This window comes from Schistocerca americana, chromosome X (genome assembly GCF_021461395.2).
Source record: "Schistocerca americana isolate TAMUIC-IGC-003095 chromosome X, iqSchAmer2.1, whole genome shotgun sequence".
NCBI lineage: Eukaryota > Metazoa > Arthropoda > Insecta > Orthoptera > Acrididae > Schistocerca > Schistocerca americana.
Window position 1 is genome coordinate 573,584,620 of NC_060130.1, and position 18,185 is coordinate 573,602,804.

The window sequence follows — 18,185 nt, forward strand, 5'->3', positions numbered from 1 at the left end:
AATAATTTAGGCAAGGGAACACATGGAACAGAACATAGATTTATGGCATTGTGTTCTCCTCAATCATGACTACAAGATTTGTGTGATGATTAATGATCATTAAAGAAGAGAGTGGCAAGATGAAGGTACCATTGCACATCCAAAGCATGCAAGTCCAAAGATTCTGCAGGATGAGTCAGTCATGTTCCAGGCTGGTTTTATGTATGGATGTTGAACACCTTTCATCACTAACGAGGATAATTAGGTACTCCCTAACGTATCAGTTTGTCTCTATACTCTGCAACTTACCTTACAGTTTGAGATGGATGCTACTTTGCACACTGCTATCAGTTATTCATTTTCTCAATCCCATAACTGGATGGTGTGTGGGAAGATCAACTGTTGATAAGATTCAAAATGATCTTATTTATATCTGCTATTTATGATATATAAATCCTTTCTGATAAATGTTCCAGGCTGACAAGCAATACCAAACAATTGATATGGCTACCTAATTTATGTGTGGTGTACATTTTCTTCTGAATCTGTCTGAGATATTACTTTCTAACAGGTTGTTTCATGTGCTCATTTAACTTTAAATAACTCTGCATACATACTGATAGATATTCTGCAATTGTGGCTGTTCCACATAATTGATTTTCAGTCATATAATTAGGCAATAATGGGTCTTTTGCCTATTTATGTCAAATATTTTATGTTTGCTTACATTGAAAATTAGGTGCCAGTTTCTGCATTGTTGACCCCTGTAGGTATTATTGCATTTTCCTACTATTTTCTTGCACTGCAACTTCTCCATATACCACATCATCATCTGTGAACAGTCTCATTATGCTTCTGATGTCACTGACTACATTGTTTACATATATTGTGAACTTTAATAACACTGAAATGTTGCCTTAGGGAATTCCCAAAACTATTTTCATATTTGATTATTTCTTTCTGTCATGAATGTCGTGCTGAATTCTGTCTAGTAGTAGGTCTTCTGTTTGATCACAAAGCGTGTTTGAGGTCACAATACTGGGCTGATGTTCTGTAAGCTCATATTTTATTCACTGTGTGACAGTGCAGACATGTATAGAACGCCTTTCATAAATAAAGTAATGTAAATCAACCTAGTCACATCTATCTATTGATTTATTGATTTCATGAACAAACAGAGTGAACTGAGTTTCACAAGGTTGCTGTTTACTGAATCCACATTGGTTCATATAGAGACAGTTTCCAGTCTGCAAAAATTGTCATAAAATTGGCATGATTGATTGGTTTGCAAACTATACAGTTGATGAGAGACCAACTGGCCTGTAATTTCTTTCTTTCAATCAGTTTTGTGAGTTATGATAATTATGCCTCTTTTTCCAGTCTTTTGATTAATGGTTTGTGGTATGGAACTTTAACTATTACACATGTAAAGAATAGCTGTGTTTATCTTACCAAGATAAATGTGTATGAGCAAAATCATAATTTAATCTTATTTTGATTAAATAATGATAAAATAAACTTATTTTATTTGCATTAAATAACCGTTTAATTAGAGAATAATAAAATAAATTTCATTGTATTACTCTGTTGCTGTGTATATGTGTTACTCAACAGCAATGACCCCTTCGGAACACTAAATAACATACTTACATCAGGTCCCTGACAAACACTTATTAGATTGGTAATTATCTCTTAGATAACTGTCTCTTTGTGGGACTGTGCTGCTATCTAGGAATCTGGGCCATTTTCTTAGACTGATCATAAATTTTTTCTCTCCTAGCTTACTTTTATACTATATTACTGCTGTTCACATGGATGTATGACAATACAACTTATCACTGTGTTAGCTGAAGCAATGATGAAGTAATAAGTATAGGCTCATAATAGCAAGACAACAATGGAATGGTACAAGGCAACATTATTTGTGGTAGGTGCTTTTTGTACGTAGGCACTCCCACTCAAGTGTTAAAGTAAGAGATCACAACGTTCATTGATGTCCAGCTATGGGGCGGCACTCAATATGAAGCTAGCCAACTTGAAGCTTGGTGGTGGAAGAGATTTTCATCACCAGTATTTGGCAAACAAGGGGAGAGATTACGTGGCATAAAGTTCCCGAGCCCCAGGCTCTGCATCACTGTTGTGTACTGAATTCCAAACTTCTCTACAGGGCATGTGACACTATTGCTGGTGTTACATTCATCACATTGAGACATTAAGCCCGGCAGCCCCTTTGGTGCTATTCGGGACAAAAAGGCTATGTGCCAGTACTCTCTACAGGGCATGTGACACTGTTGTTGGTGTTACATTCATCGCATTGAGACATTAAGCCCAGCAGCCCCTTTGGTGCTATTCGGGACAAAAAGGCTATGTGCCAGTACTGAGTCTTAGCGTCTCCCTTCTCTCATCACCATCCAACACAAACATGACACCACAATATACACAAATCCATAACAGTCACTTACACTCAACAGATACACTTGAGATACAACTCTCTTACACCAGATGGAAAGGAGCAATTGTGCATGGAGAAAGAAAACTCCTTCCGATTACCTGACTGAGCTACCCTTCAGAGTCTCCCAGCCAACACTGCCACATATCTCTTTCCTTTTGCTTTTTCCAAGTATGTTATCTGGGCTCATATATTTATTGGTACATAGATACTTCATACATTTATTGATAGTAGAGACCTTTATCTCCATTTGGTTCATTACAGTCTATTCATTGTCTTGAATATCATCTACATACATATTGGCTGAACCTATGGCTGCAAATATGCTGCCAATTCATGTATTAAATTTTATTTGGCTTACAATGTTAATCATGCTGTGGTGCCTCCTTCAAAGCTAAGATGTCATTTTTGCAGTCTCTTCTATTTTTTATATACTTACTATCCAGGATATTATTGAGAAGTCTCTCATGTACACATCTTTCATCTTAATTCAGTATGGCTACAGGATTTGATATGTTTTCTTCTTTTTTGGGCTCCCCTCACTTTCTGCTTAAGAATTCTTATTCTGTGACTTCAATACACTGAATTGTTGTTAGGTATTTGAAAGGGACATTTTTTCACTGATGATTTCTTTGAATATTCACCCATAACATATCTACTGTACTTCATTTATCTATTCAAACCACAGAGATTTCCTTAATGCTTGGACAGCACTGGAGTGTGCACTGTTAAGTTTTCATACGTTCTGTTCTGTTTTGGCACATGTTGCTGATTAATTTTTAACCTCAAGTATGGCAGCACTGTGGCCACCAATGCCAAGAATTTGTAGATCTGCCAAGTTCTGGTAGAAAATAAAATTTGAATTGAAGTGATGAATAATGAAATGGCAATTTAAAATTTGTGGCAGATGGAAAGCCAATCCCAGATTTCCTATTTGCCACAAGCAGTCACCATAAACATATGGCTGTCTTAGTATGTGTCAAGGCTTGAGTCAAACTTTTGCTGTTGATGATTTTGCCACTTACGATTTCTGAACACTACTACCAGAATTTCTTCCATGGGGTATGTGGGTGTATCAACACTGGGAGACTGGACTCTGTTGAGGTTCATGGCTAACCTTCCACAATGGATGTATACAGATTGAATTAAATGCACTCTAATGAAATGAAAGAATCTATGAGGATGAAATCAGTGAAGATGCACTAATATGAAATGATATCAGTGTAAACTGTTCAGGTACGCTGAATCTGAAATGTAATGGATATGAAGTGACAACTAAAAATTTGTGCCAGACTAGGACTCATATCCAGGTACAGTCCTTGGTCTAACATAAATTTTCAGTTGTCACTACATTTAACTACATTGCATCTATTTACTAAGACTATGTGAGACAAGTAAGAGCCCACTGAATTAAATTCAAATAAATTTCTCAAAAGATCTTCAGCAATACAGTGAAGACTCAGCTACACAGACCTCAGATTCTTGATTATCCGGATTGTCAACGAGAAGCAAATATCTTTGTAGTGTAGTCCATGTATGCATGGATATGTCATGCTGGCACAACAAACACATGTCCTGCATGATCTCTGCTCTTTGTGTTTCATTATTGTATGAGTTTAGAGTGTTAGTTGACAGCTGCTATGCCACTTTTCAGTGTCACATCTATGTTTAAAAATGTCAATGTGCAAGAGAGTTAAGATGAAATAAGCATTATTGATTCATTAAAAAAGGAAAAACTGGTTGTAACTTAACTAACTAGTATGGTGCAAGTACCTCTACAATAAGCAATATTAAGAAGAATACGAATTCAGTTTTGAAGTACGCCCACAAACTTGGTAGTCAGGACAGGAGTAAACATCACAAAGTGATGAAGAAATAAAAAATGAACTTTTGAAACAAGCTTTTTATTGTTGGTTTTTACAGAAACAATCAACTGGGTGGCCGATATCTGGTCCATTGCTCTGTGAAAAGGCACTGAGGTTAAATAAAAAATAGGTGGTGATGAATTGTTTGTGGCAAGTAATGGACAGTTGTGCAGATTTAAATCTCATTATGGAATTCGGGAACTGGAAATACAAGCAGAAAAAATGTCAGCTGATGTAGATGCAGTAAACTCTTTTAACAATGGTTTAAAAAAAAAAGGAATGGTACAAAAATGACTATGACTTGCACTTTGTTTACAATGCTGATGAAACTGGATTAAAATTTAAATCATTATTGTCAATATCATTAGCTTCTTGGCAAGAGAGTTCAGCTACAGGATATAAAACTAAGAAAGAATGAGTAACAATGTTAGTTTGTGCAAATACTGGTGGGATGCATAAAATACTTCTAGTACTGATCAGAAAATCCAAAAATCCCAGAGGCTTCAAAAATATATGGTTCCTATAATTTATGAAAACCAAAAATGTGCAGGGATGAATGCAGAAATTTTCATGGACTGGTATGACAACACTTTTATCAGTGAAATAAAAAAAAGATTCAAAACCAAATTGCTTAACTAGGAAAAGTCCTACTTTTTCTCTACACCAACCCATCTTTCAGCTAAACCGTTAGAGAGAGAGAGAATGGAATGTTTACAGTAAAATGTTTTCTTCCTTGCTACAACCAATGAATCAAAGTGTTAGTGTAACATTAAAAATGGCTTTACAGAAAATAATTTCTATGTAGGTTGTTATCTTTTGATGAAAAAGACAACATAGAAACAGGTTTTGTGATTTTTCAAACAAATGAATTTAGGGATATTGTTATGTGGTTTTAGATGCATGGGATTTGACTGAAAAGAAGACTTTGAACAAAGCTTGGAAAAGATTACAAAAATGGGAGCACAAAAATTCTGGAACCAATATGGATGACTCTGTTTTAGATTATATACATAAGCTAATGATAAACATACAAATGTGCCAGGAATGTCATGCTGATGATATGAAAGAATGCCTCACTTGTGATAGTAATGCTCGAGGTTTGGGTTTTCAGATCATGTCAGATGATGAAATTGTTGAAAACATATGGAGGCAAAGGAACAGCAGGAAATGTGAGAAGATGAAACAGAATATACAAACAGAAAATAATGAAGCACCATCTCATGCAGGAGCATTTCAAGCCCTGGAAATAGCTCAGAAATGGTTCAAAAAATAGAGTGTGATCCATGGAGTTTACTACAGTTAAAATGAATTCATGATGTTGCTGCAATGAAGAGAAAAACTGTTTACATCAAGTGACAATTACCAAATATTTTAAACAAAATTAAACTACAGTGACTGACCTATGTGATTTTTGTTAGGTGTTTCAGGATTAAGTTTGGAGTACTTTAGCAATTTTAAGCAAATATGTATGTATGAGAGTTATTCAGAAAGTAAGAAACGATCAATCGCAAAATGGAAACCACAGTGAAAATCCAATTAAGCTTTCACACAGGTGTGTTGGGCAGTGTCTCCAGTATGCCCGTTGATCATGTTACATCATTCTTTTTAGTTCTGAGCACACAGGGAGCACATAAAGATACCTAGAACAATAGTGTCTCCCACCAAGTACGAGGGCTTGGTGAGAAATTTCGCCTGAAGCTATGCAGCCAACATTATGTAACCGTCATGCATTTTATTCTTAAAGACTATTTTCAGCCACATTCTGAAGGGGCAATGTAGATGCTCCTGCATCATTTTCAATTGGAAATGCTTGATTACCCACAATACAGCCCATAATTGTCTCCCTCTGAGTTTCATCTCTGTTCACATGAACTGCTGGTTATGAAGACAACATTTTGACGCAGACAATGAGCTGTAGGCCAGTGTAGAGAATCGGCAGAAAGCACTGGAAGCTGCCTTCTATAACAAGGATACTGGAAAGTTGGTACAATGCTATGACAAATGTCTAAGTCAGATCGGCGGCCATGGAGACAAGTAGCTGGAATTTGTAGCTAACTGTTGCAAATAAAGCAGTTTTGATTTTCACTGTGGCTTCCATTTCGCAACCTATTGTTCCTTACTTTCCAAATAGCCCTTGTACATACAAAACTGTGTCTCTAATCCTTTACTAAACATTGTTTTTGTTGATTTTAATAAGTTTTTGTTGTTTTCAATAAACACTAACATTAACACTAGAAAGACAATCATATGACAACATAGCAGGCAAAGTATGTTATATTTCTGGAGTTTATAATACAAAAAATGCTTTTCTTCATATATTCAATTATCCAGATTCTTGATTATCCAAATGACTTATTACAACAGTTAGTCTAAATGTGGAAAATTAATAAATGATACACGAATTTTTGTCTAGATTCACAAAGTTAATTAAAATCAAATCAAAATAATCTTTGTCATTAGTTATGTTATTATGTCATTTTTTATTATCTCCCTCCACCATGGTATCACACACTGGCATCTGGAGTAATTTATCAATATCATATAAAATCTTCATTCATTAGAAAAGGATAACAGACAGCGAATGCCCTATTGGAGACTCCACAAACCTCAAATTAAAATATTTTTAAAACTTGGAAACCAATTTCCAATACAGATAATTTATTGAATACAGTTTTGTAGTTAGCAGTCTGTTTGTCTAAGAAACAAATAACAGTTACAATACATAAAAGATGCACTGTGAGCTAGACACTTTGTCCCTACTGCAAAACAGTGCACTAAATCTTCAACTCACAATCAAGCAATATCAAATAGTTATAACGTACATATTAGTATTTTTACTTTATGTTTTGTGTCAGTTATAAAAATGGAGGCATTCCTGGATTGCGTCTTCTGCAGCAGACTCAGCAGCAGGACTCGCTGACAGTGCTGCCAGCTGCGAAAGCCTGACAAAGAAGTACTCAAACGTCAGCACCAGAAGAAACAGCTTACAGTACACTGTGAGCTGATGGTCCTGAGCTTACATACTGTATAAATGTGTAGATGTCTGTGTCTCTACATTCATCAAATTCCTAATTTCAAATAATTGCTTTGCAATTCAAACTGAAAAGAAATTTTCTACAATCAAGTAAAATATGAACAAGAAATCATTACTACTGTTGAAGCATTTTATGTGCAGCAATTAAGTGTAAATCTGAAAAGTCCAAATAATAACCATCTTTATGATATTTCTTCTTTTGAGCTGAACCAACTTGATTTTCCACAAAATACCACATTATCCCAGAATTGATGTTTTTATGGGTGTCTTCTTTGTTATCAATACAGTATCATAGATATTAATAAATAACTGGAATAATGTTATTAAAGATCAAATGTACTAAATGTTATTATCTGTGTTCTATAACTATTTGTGTAGCTACTACTGTGTCCAGTAATCATATAATGTGGAAAATAATTGTATTTCAACTGTCAAATGAAATACTAAATACTGGCATTGTTGCTGGTCTTTTATGATGTCTGCTAGTTCACATGTGTTTATTTGGTTATTGTTCAAATATTCTGTAAAAGTGAGTTCAAAAACTCCTTATATCATTCTTCATTGTGAAGTCAGTGTTTATCATTACATATGTCTGTTACAACATATTTACACATAAAGACAAGAGAACTCCAGAAAAAATTATGTGGTTGTCTTATCAATCATACAGAATCCTGAAGCTTCATATTAAAATGAGAACAATCAAGTAATACATTTTCATTTGGTTCAGCAGTAAGTGGTTCTGACTATGACTTTAACATGACTGTTTCCAATATGTAATTTATGTATGAGATCATATGAACAAGAAACATAAACAGAAATAATCCTATTGTGAAACTTGCAATTCCATTACAATAAACAAAAATATTTCAAAGCATTCTTTTAAAATCTTTTCTGAATACTCCACAGTATGTCCTTAATCCTAACAGGATGAATGAACAAGTGACATTTTCAGCATGTTTTCAAGCACTAACAGATACCAACATGAACTGGTGTTACTACTACAAAGTCCAAAAAAGTATGAATAGACAAAGACTGTCTACATATATACAAACTCTGCAAGGATCTGTATGGTGTGTGGTGGATGGTGCCTAGTACCACTTCTAGTAACTTCCTTTCCTTTTCCTCTCCCAAACAGAGTGAGGGAAAACAATGGCATATACACCTCCATATGAACTTTGATTCCTCCTATCTTATCTTTGTGGTCCCTATGTAATGTTGGTAACAGTAGAATCATGCTGCAGTCAGCATCAAATACTGGTTTTCTAAATTTCTCAACAGTGTTCCTTGAAAAGAATGTCACCTTCCCCCCAGAGACTCCCATTTGAGTTCCCAAAACATCTCCGTAATACTTTCATTTTGATTGAAGACTAGAGTTAAAAGTAGCAGTTATTTTCAAAATTTTGTGTTTTAGTGAGCTAAATCTCTGTCAGTGAATAGTTAATTGGGAGGAGAACAGCACTTTTCTTTAATTAAATACACTGTAAATAAAAGATCTATGAAAATTTGTTTCAAGGTTCCATTTCATTCCTCCTGTTTTCCCATTTGTTGGATTGAAAACAGCTTAAGAATCAAATCACTGGAACTGAGACCCTAGCAAGCTAAACATAAAATATGAATTGCAGCTCACAATGTGATATTGTGCATACACTTATCACTGATTCGTACAACTACTCCTTGGTAATTTGATCACAATGATTTCTTGTCTTGTTAAGTTAGCATTTGGTCATGTGTTTGACATTAACATTGTTACAGATAGAAATTTCATTATGGTATCTTTCTACATATTTAATTTCAGTTTGAGAATATGATTTAATATTCCAGAGATGTATTTTTAAAAGGTATTTGTTAACTTCTATGTAAACACACACACAGATCAACTTTATTAATTAAAGTAATTCCTATGCAAATATAAATTCCTTGTAAAGATCACGGAAGAAAACACTGTGATCAGCTACACGTTTTGAATAAACCATTTATTTCAGAAACCCAGTTTCAGGCTTGAGCACATCATCAGATAACAGAGCAGATTTCTTGTACAAATTTCACATTCTTGTCTTGGCGAATTAAAGTTTCCATTTTTCTTGTTTTTTTGGAGACAAAAACATGAAATTTGTACATTAAGTCCTTGCTGCCATCTGATGATGGCTCAGCCCTCAAACTAGTTACGGCAAAATAAATCGTTCATTCAAAAAGTGTGGCTGATGCAGTTCTTCCTATACTGATACTTGTAAGAAAAGGCAAGATGTTTTCAAACCATGATGGACAAAGTAGTCACCTTTTGTTCCATTCAAAACTAAAGTATTTCTTCGAAAGCTGCCAAATCAGTAAGTTTTCACAAAACTCTAGTTTCCTTTGCCCAAGCACACCACAGAGTCAATTCAGTTTCTTTGCAGTAGGCTAAATTAAGTAGTCATTCAAATGTAAATTTAGACTGTAAAACTAAAAAAAAGAGAAAAAATGAACAGGTAACTTTATGGTTTAGGTTGACTGAAAAATGATGCAAATAATTAAAATTAATTTCAACACCTGAAGTGCTAGTGTCACCAGAACAGGTTTGTTTCACATCAGGAAGAATTACTATGTACCATTTTGCTCTGTCCTCTTTGCTTTGTCCCCCATCCATTCACTATCGAACCTACAAAACTTTATGTGTGTGTAAATGTGTTGTTTTATGGTACAAAATATTGATCATCAGTTATCTAGTCACATTATGACATTACGGAAAACAGATTACCAGAACGTATACCAGCACTGTCTCCCTTAGCTCAAAATTCATCACATTCCTTATATGTATGTTATATGGTATCATCAAAACATTCATACACATTTTTTATTTATTTTATTATTATTTTGGTCAAGGGAACAGACACTGAATATCAAAGGGATGTTTAAATTTCACAATAAATCAACATGTGAGTGCACAATAACCTAAACAGTTCCATCATGTCTGCTGTTATTGTAAATTATTGAATTCTGAAAATAAGATGCTAATTCCCTGACTTTGACTAAATATAGAGTATAAGACCAAAAACTCCATTAATGAAATTCTCAAACAAAAATACTCTCAATATCATGTCTCATACATAAATCTAACAGTGGTTTATAGCACACACAAAAAAACCTGTGCACAAACTGATTCCTGTAGTTTTTTTTAAAACATTTACTAATTTGTCTTTATGGAGCAAAGAGGTTCAGAAGGAGATAATGTAAAGAAGTTAAGAAATGTGTTCAGTACTACAATGAGTGTATTTCCCCATACAAATCAAAAATCAAAATCTTATATCCTGTTTAAGCTCATGCCACACTAATATTGACAGTGTCACTGTGGAAAATATACAACTGTACCACCATATTACAAGCACCAAAAAGTAGTTAATTTGAAGTTAGTGAAATTAAGTATTTCTATAACAAAACACAAAAATGGGAGGAGTAGGGTTTCAGAGGACAGAAAAGCACAAGTGGAGTACGGGAGGCAGAAAATGTGCTGGGTGATGTATCACAGGATATGTAAGCTATATAAAATGAATTCTGTGACAACATTGGAACATTAAAGGCACAAGTAAATGACTGGGGTAATATTATAAGTTCAGAAGTCATTAAAATTATTGCACCTGGTTTAATAATCAAGCAGGATTTTATTATTAAAAGAATCATCTGATAAAAGAATGATGTGAATCATCAGTAGTGGCTTCTTCCCTGTAATAGAACATTCTCATTATCCTCAGTGTGATTTTGATCATGATTTTTAGATGTGAAGCAGTGTGTCAATATCTCCAGTTTCAAGTGAAATGATAAACATCCTCATTATATTATATCAAAAGATACCCTATTGTACGTGCTTACAAAGCTTATCAACTTTCTGTAAGCCAGAAAATGTGTATAGTTTTACATGTTCAAGAAAGTTGTGCCGGCCGCGGTGGTCTAGCGGTTCAGGCGCTCAGTCTGGAACCGCGTGACTGCTACGGTCGCAGGTTCGAATCCTGCCTCGGGTATGGATGTGTGTGATGTCCTTAGGTTAGTTAGGTTTAAGTAGTTCTAAGTTCTAGGGGACTGATGACCACAGATGTTAAGTCCCATCGTGCTCAGAACCATTTGAACCATTTTTTTTTTCAAGAAAGTTGCTTATTTCCAAAGAAATGGCCTATGTAGGCCAATTGCATTTGGAAACTCTTTAACATGTCATTTTCACTAAAGTTAAGAGCTACTTAGATTCTTTGTTCTTGTGTGAACAATGAAGTAACATTTTCATTCCAATTTGGCCTACTAAGTCCATTTTGTGGCTTATTCTGTTACTTTATTTTTCACTTTGTTCAACATAATACACTGAAAGAAACCAACTTGGCACCTACTGAAATGTGGAAACAAAGATATTGAGCTTATTAGGATCTTATGTCACAGAAGAGAAAGAAATAGAACAAAAATCCAGAATTAACAGACAACAGATATAAAAGTCCAACACACTGGGTCATATGATGCATTAAAAGAAAACTTTACACAGCCCTTGTTTTCTGTTACTGCCCAACACTCATGAGTTACTTTCATATTATTTCTTTTGTAATTGCTTTCAGTCATATACTCCAAGTGCAAAACATCTGCTACAAGAAATTACCTTCGTTCCATAAAAGTGGTAGTACGAATAACGGTTTCAAAATATATTTTCTGTGGAATACAAAATTCAGAAAAAAATGTTCTTTCACCTCTCTTTATTCTCTGGGAGCAGAAAGTCTGATCACTTATTAAACTTCATGTTTTTTCTGACTACAATACGAGAATGTTACACAATTGAACCAAGGAAGTATGTTACACAATAGAATCAATGATGTAAATTTAGAGTCTAAAATTTGTTCTGCAATGAAACGGTTAATACAAAATTTTGGTCTGAGTACAAATATGTCAATTAATATTACATTCATGCCTTTCTCTTGACACTAAAGTCCTTCTCATCATTCAAAATTCTCCACAGTAATAAAACCATTACTTTCTTGCAATACTAAATAAAAAGTTAACTGTACTGGTATATGCTATTAAGTAATGCTCATAAACATATTGTGTAAGTTAGCATCACAATGTTCTTTTTATTTCAAAACAAGAGTTTAAGAATAACCAGTAATCACTCACTCGTTTTAATCTTGTAACCTTGTATACTTGGTAGATTCTTCCTCTGGGAGCAGTAAGCAATAGAAATTCTGATCACATATCACACTTCCTACTTATATAACAGTAGAAGATTTGAATTAAATAGAACCAAGGAAGTAAAATTTGCGAGCCTAAATTATATATAATGTTTCTAAAAAGCTCTTAGATATCTATGATGACTATTTTGAATATAAAGGCATGCAACAACACAATTATTACTGTATGAACAAAAAGAAGTTCTCTATGGATAATCAAAGGCCTTAGGTACATATGACAGAAAAATAAGACTACTGAAGTACTTTGAGCTTCCAGGATCATTTCAAGAGAAAGACTGGGAAAAAATACAGAAAATGTTGTGTGCATGTTCAAAGGAAGGCAGAACACTCAAAAACCCAACTTCAGATTAAAGGCCAAAAAGATGTACTCAAAAAGAGTGGAGTGCTAAAGATGGTCATTACTCCATGCAGTTCACATTTTTTGCACATTTTTGATAAATCTCACTATATCAACAGCTGTATAAAGCATATCATCATATTGGACAAGCTGCAACACTGATGTTTTCTCCCTGTCCACTGTTGTAACTGCAGAAAAGTCCTGTTTTTGGAGGACTGTATTTAGAATTTGCAATAAAAACTGAAACTATCTCTATTTTTAAGTGTTGGAGATTATGCAATGATGGATGACCCACCACTGTTTCAGCCTGTGATCTGGGCCATCATTGGATTGCAGTATGGAGCAGAATAGGATTAACTCACTGGCCTTCCAGCCATTCATATCAGTTGTCTGCTTTTCCTTCAGGTAGCTCTTCTGTGTCCTCATGTGGCTGAATAGGGCAGTTTCAGTCCTCTCATCAAGAAAAAAATTCAGGGAGTGTCAAAGATAGAACCAAAAGTCCTCAGTGAAGTATTCAGACACACTGGCCACTCAGATATGGAAGTGGATCAGATTATCTGATGCCCATGTCAAAATGTCAATTTCACTTTGCTGAAAAGAGATTTTTTAACAGTCATTACTCATATTAATACTTGATACATCAAATTTACTTATATTTTTCCATTCATAGGTATATCATAAAATGCAGTACATACATCTGTGTGTTAAGAGATATTTGTTGATTTAAAAAAATTACAGATTGTGAATATATATATCACCCAAAGACAGATTTCAATTGTAGCTCATAAAATCCAAACCAACAATTACTAAATTTGTCAATATTGCTGCAAATGCTCAGATACAGATACATCATGTATAGCCTCATGACAAATGCAAGGAAAGAGGAGCAGAAGAAGAAAGTCAATCTCTCTCTCTCACACACACATGATGTATAGTACTCTGTGTATTGATATGTATGTCACAATCTTTGCTTAAACAATAATAACACTACAAATACATTATAACCACAACAGACACATTTCCATATCACTGTATGCCACGGAAATATAATACCAGTAAATAACACCTGAGAATTGTCAGTGTAAACAAAGTAATCATACACAACAGCAACATAGAGTATAAGTGAACCTTATTACAGAAGAAATTAATACTTTTAATTGCAGCATATAGTTCTCAAAAAATATTTGTTTTAGTCTATTGAGCCTCTTTAGATTACTGAAGATCTACAAAATAACTAAGACTTCCAGTTTTTTGGAATTTTATATTATTTTTCTCCATCCAACTCACTTCATTGTTTTAAGAGCTTCATGGAATTTTAAGAGTATTACTAATGCATTTTAAACTTGTGTGTGTGAGAGTATTACCATCTCATTATTAAATTATTGGAAAAACTGTTAATGTCAAGTTATTCTGAACTTCTTTAGTTTTTTGGGATGATATAAAATGGGCACCTGACCAGTGAAAATTTTGTTAAAGTTCTGGTATATGTCTGATGTTACAAATTTCATGACAATAAATAATAATAAAAGTAGTTAAAGTGTAGCAGAATAATATTTTCTTCTTTGACTGTCCTGAACATTTATTTAAACACAAGAACAATTGACAGAGACTACAGTGCACATAACAATGATATTTTTATAGTTAAGTTTCATGTAATTTTTTATATTACTTATTTGTACCAATACAGCCTGCACTGTCCCCAGATACATAAGAGCAGACTTAATGTAACTTAATACGTGATTCACAAAAAATAAAAAAAATATAGTTAAAATGTATTTTTCCAATTTAACTGGAACACTACTGAAAAAATTCTTTAATGAATATATGTTGAATTTTCTTCATGTAGTTTTATATGAGTCAGTGAATCTATTATTTACATGTAAAACATTATATATTGTATTCATTTGTGATCTAGAAGAATCACTTTTCTCCTGAAGGTAGCTTTAATAACTTTGGAGATATTTATCTTTAATGAAATTCAGTCTCACTTTAAGAAATCATAAAAGCATTTCCATTGTGACATACATGTCAAAAATGTTTCCTTGAACAAGTTATTAGGAAGCATAATGCTAGTTTTTGTCACAGTCATATTTGCTTTCTGTATCAAACAGTTAACAGTAGTTTGTAAAATGGGCACAGTTTATATTATGAACTTTAAGTAAAGAAAAACATTCCCTCACAAATACCTTTATGTTACTTTTATACAACAAAAGTAGCATATACACTCTATTTAATTTTTAAAAAATTACAAAGAGAAGAAAATTACAAAGGTAACAAAAAATTTCAAGGACATTCTGTTGATACACTAGCTGCAATACTTTCAACAACAGCATGGAAAGACACAATTATTCCTTTTCTTGACTGCAATGCAGCAGTTTTCACTGAAAAATCTACTTATTATTGCACAAAATAATTAACAAAAAGTCCATTTTAAAATCTGTTTCTGATACAGCAACACAGCACACAAAAACTAACATGATCGGTATCCATGTTGGTTGAGAGAAGAAAGTTCTTAAAACAGAATGTGATCTACTTCTTATAACTGTAATACTTCCAATTTAAATTATGCCTTGATAAACAAAATCTGCATGGCATCAGGCAGTGACTTGTTCCTGAATGTGCAAATCATTCACAAGCAAACATGTGAGATTTAGGGATGACATAATCAGTGACTTGTAAGTAGGTACAAATAATCATTCCAAATGTAAGAATGTTCTTGATGAAAAGGGAAGTCAATGACTGTTAAAAGACCACTGAAGAACAGAATCTCAGCTCTTTACATAGTTAAATTTGGATGTTATCATGTGAGAACCTAGGAAGTATGACCAAATAAGGAGCATCCATGTTAAAGTTGTAGATAAAGTTCTGTAAAAATCCATTAAGAGGTTAAATTATATGCATTCAAAAATGGTTTGTTTAGGTTCTACCAACTCTAAGTTTGAAACAGATGTTCATGGGTGGTGCTTATGGCAGGTGACTCAACAGGGTGAAGTACATGTTCAAAAATAATGGGCTAGGGGAATAATTAGGAGAATTGTATGAACTGAATTGGGTGTTATGATGATTGAGTGCATGATAGAAGACAACTTCAGTCATGGGGGAATCATGTAAACATGGATGACTGTACTATTGTGTATAATTAAGTACAGATATACTAAATATTTCTGGTATTCCAGTATAGTATAGTCTCCATGCACTGTTTAATATCTCTCATTCTGCAGCTGCATTTGAAGAAGGTAAAAAAGAAACTGCAAAACATTATAGAAACTCTGCTCAGTTGACTGTATTCTAAAAAATGGATCATGAAATTTTTGAGACTTTCCTGCACAAACATTACAGTATAGCTATCAAGGGTACACCTTACAACTGATAACCAGAGAGATGAACTACAATTATGGAAGAACAGTGTACTCTTAATTCACAAAATATGGTTCACAATGATCTTCATTATTTCTACCATATATTACTATAAGCTAATATTAAAATCATGCGACTCATTCTGCTGATGATATATGCATCTTAACTACTGGAAAACTGGAGAAATGCTTAGTGAGTTCGTATTAGAAAATTTGAGCAGTATTGTGACATTAAAAAATTACAACAATTACAGTAGCACTAAATTTCTTAAATACTATAAAATAAAATGAGGAAAACACAAAACTCAATGCTTCAACAAAACAGAATGTAAACAGTACAAAATGTCTATTTCATGCATACCACAATTTTGTACATTACGGCAGTAATTGTTTCAATATCAAAGGTGTAAAACTTTTGACCATTTCATTTACCCTAAACAGGATCCATTCAATATAATACATGTAAAGTGTGAATTTTTTAGCTAATTTATGGATTCATAAAAATCTAGTCACAGTATTCTGGTTCTCCTCGACTGAGTAAAATCTTGAGCCTCGCTGGTGCATTTTCAGTTTTGGGAAGAGAGAATAGTCTGGGTACGATAAATCTGGTGACTAAGAAGGATGGTGCAACACTGAGATTTGATTTTCAGAGAGAGGAAATAATAAAATCAGATGATGCAAATTGGTAAGGTTGAACTTTTGTAAGATATCAAGCATTTTAACACCCCCACTAGAATTCCTTATTTATTGATCTACATAGACCCACAAAATTCTCTGGGGTGATGCCACTGTTTATATACAAAACTGACCACCTTTATCCTTGATTTTTGAATGCACACTTTACTTAGCCTATGAGATTTTTCACCCTACAATTTGGAACTACAAAATTTTGTTTTAAGACTGTCGGTAAAATATAGTTTCAACACCAGTAATATTTTCATCTCAATGTTTTCAGCAAAATTAGTCATTTGGAACCAGTCTTGACAAGACAACTCAATTATCTATTTCTTCCCATGTTAAGTGCATGTAAGACAGAATTTATATACAGCTTTTGCTTGTTCAAATCTTGAATCAGGACCCATAATAAACCATTATTTTGTGGATGTTAAGCATATCTTCTATTCGGAAAGGCTGCAAAAAGGTCCATCAGTAACTAATGCATGTTGATTTTATAGATATACATGAACTTAAAGTGCTTTGGAAACCTGCATGGGGTAATCCCAGTACTGGGAGTAGGAAGGTAGAGTTATCTGATAGCAAGAAATTAAAAATGAAATTGTTGAATATACAGACTGAGATTATACTTAATTTATTGCAGACATATACACTGTGTATATCTTTAAGTGTGTATTACCCAACTGAGAGTACCTGCAGCATGCAAGAAGCCTGGAACAATCAATGGCAGGAGCAATCTTCCATGAACCATCACAAACTAATCAAAACTTCCTGGGAGTGACCAGCAGGTTTTCATCCATCCTGATGACACTGGTACATACTGAATTGGATCAGAACAGACCAGGACAGATTTGGAATATTGCTACACCAATGGGAATGGAAGTCCTCCCATGGATGTTGCTACAGTGAAAAACAGCCAACAGTACATCACATAACATCTGAAAGTTCCCTCTGAGCATTCAAAGGGACAATGGAAGACCTTCACAATTTGAGGAAGCTACAGACCTATTACATTATGAATTGTGTGTGTGTGTGTGTGTGTGTGTGTGCGTGTGTGGGTGTGTGGGTGTGTGTGTGTGTGTGTGTGTGTGTGTAGTATTTCTTCTGTCATGATATGATAAATAAACAAATTGGTATTAAGTCTGTTGGTGAGCCATTCCATATCAATACCGGTGTTAAGCAAGGGTGTGCAATTTCCCCCACATTATTTTCCTTGTATGTTGCAGCTATCATGCAGTTAGCCAAAGAAGGTCTTCCACCAGGTGTTCAATTAAGTTACAGGATTTATGGGAAACTGT

General features: G+C 34.0%; 1 protein-coding gene across 1 annotated transcript in view; it reads left to right on the forward strand.

Moving 5' to 3' along the window:
- LOC124555261 (thrombospondin type-1 domain-containing protein 7A-like) overlaps positions 1–8,201 on the forward strand; it is a 1,197,505-nt gene extending 1,189,304 nt beyond the window's left edge. The window contains exon 30 of the mRNA XM_047129129.1: positions 7,149–8,201. Within this exon, the coding sequence (XP_046985085.1) occupies positions 7,149–7,239 (91 nt within the window). The 3' untranslated portion in view covers positions 7,240–8,201. The remainder of the gene's footprint in view (positions 1–7,148) is intronic.
- Positions 8,202–18,185: the final 9,984 nt, after the last annotated feature.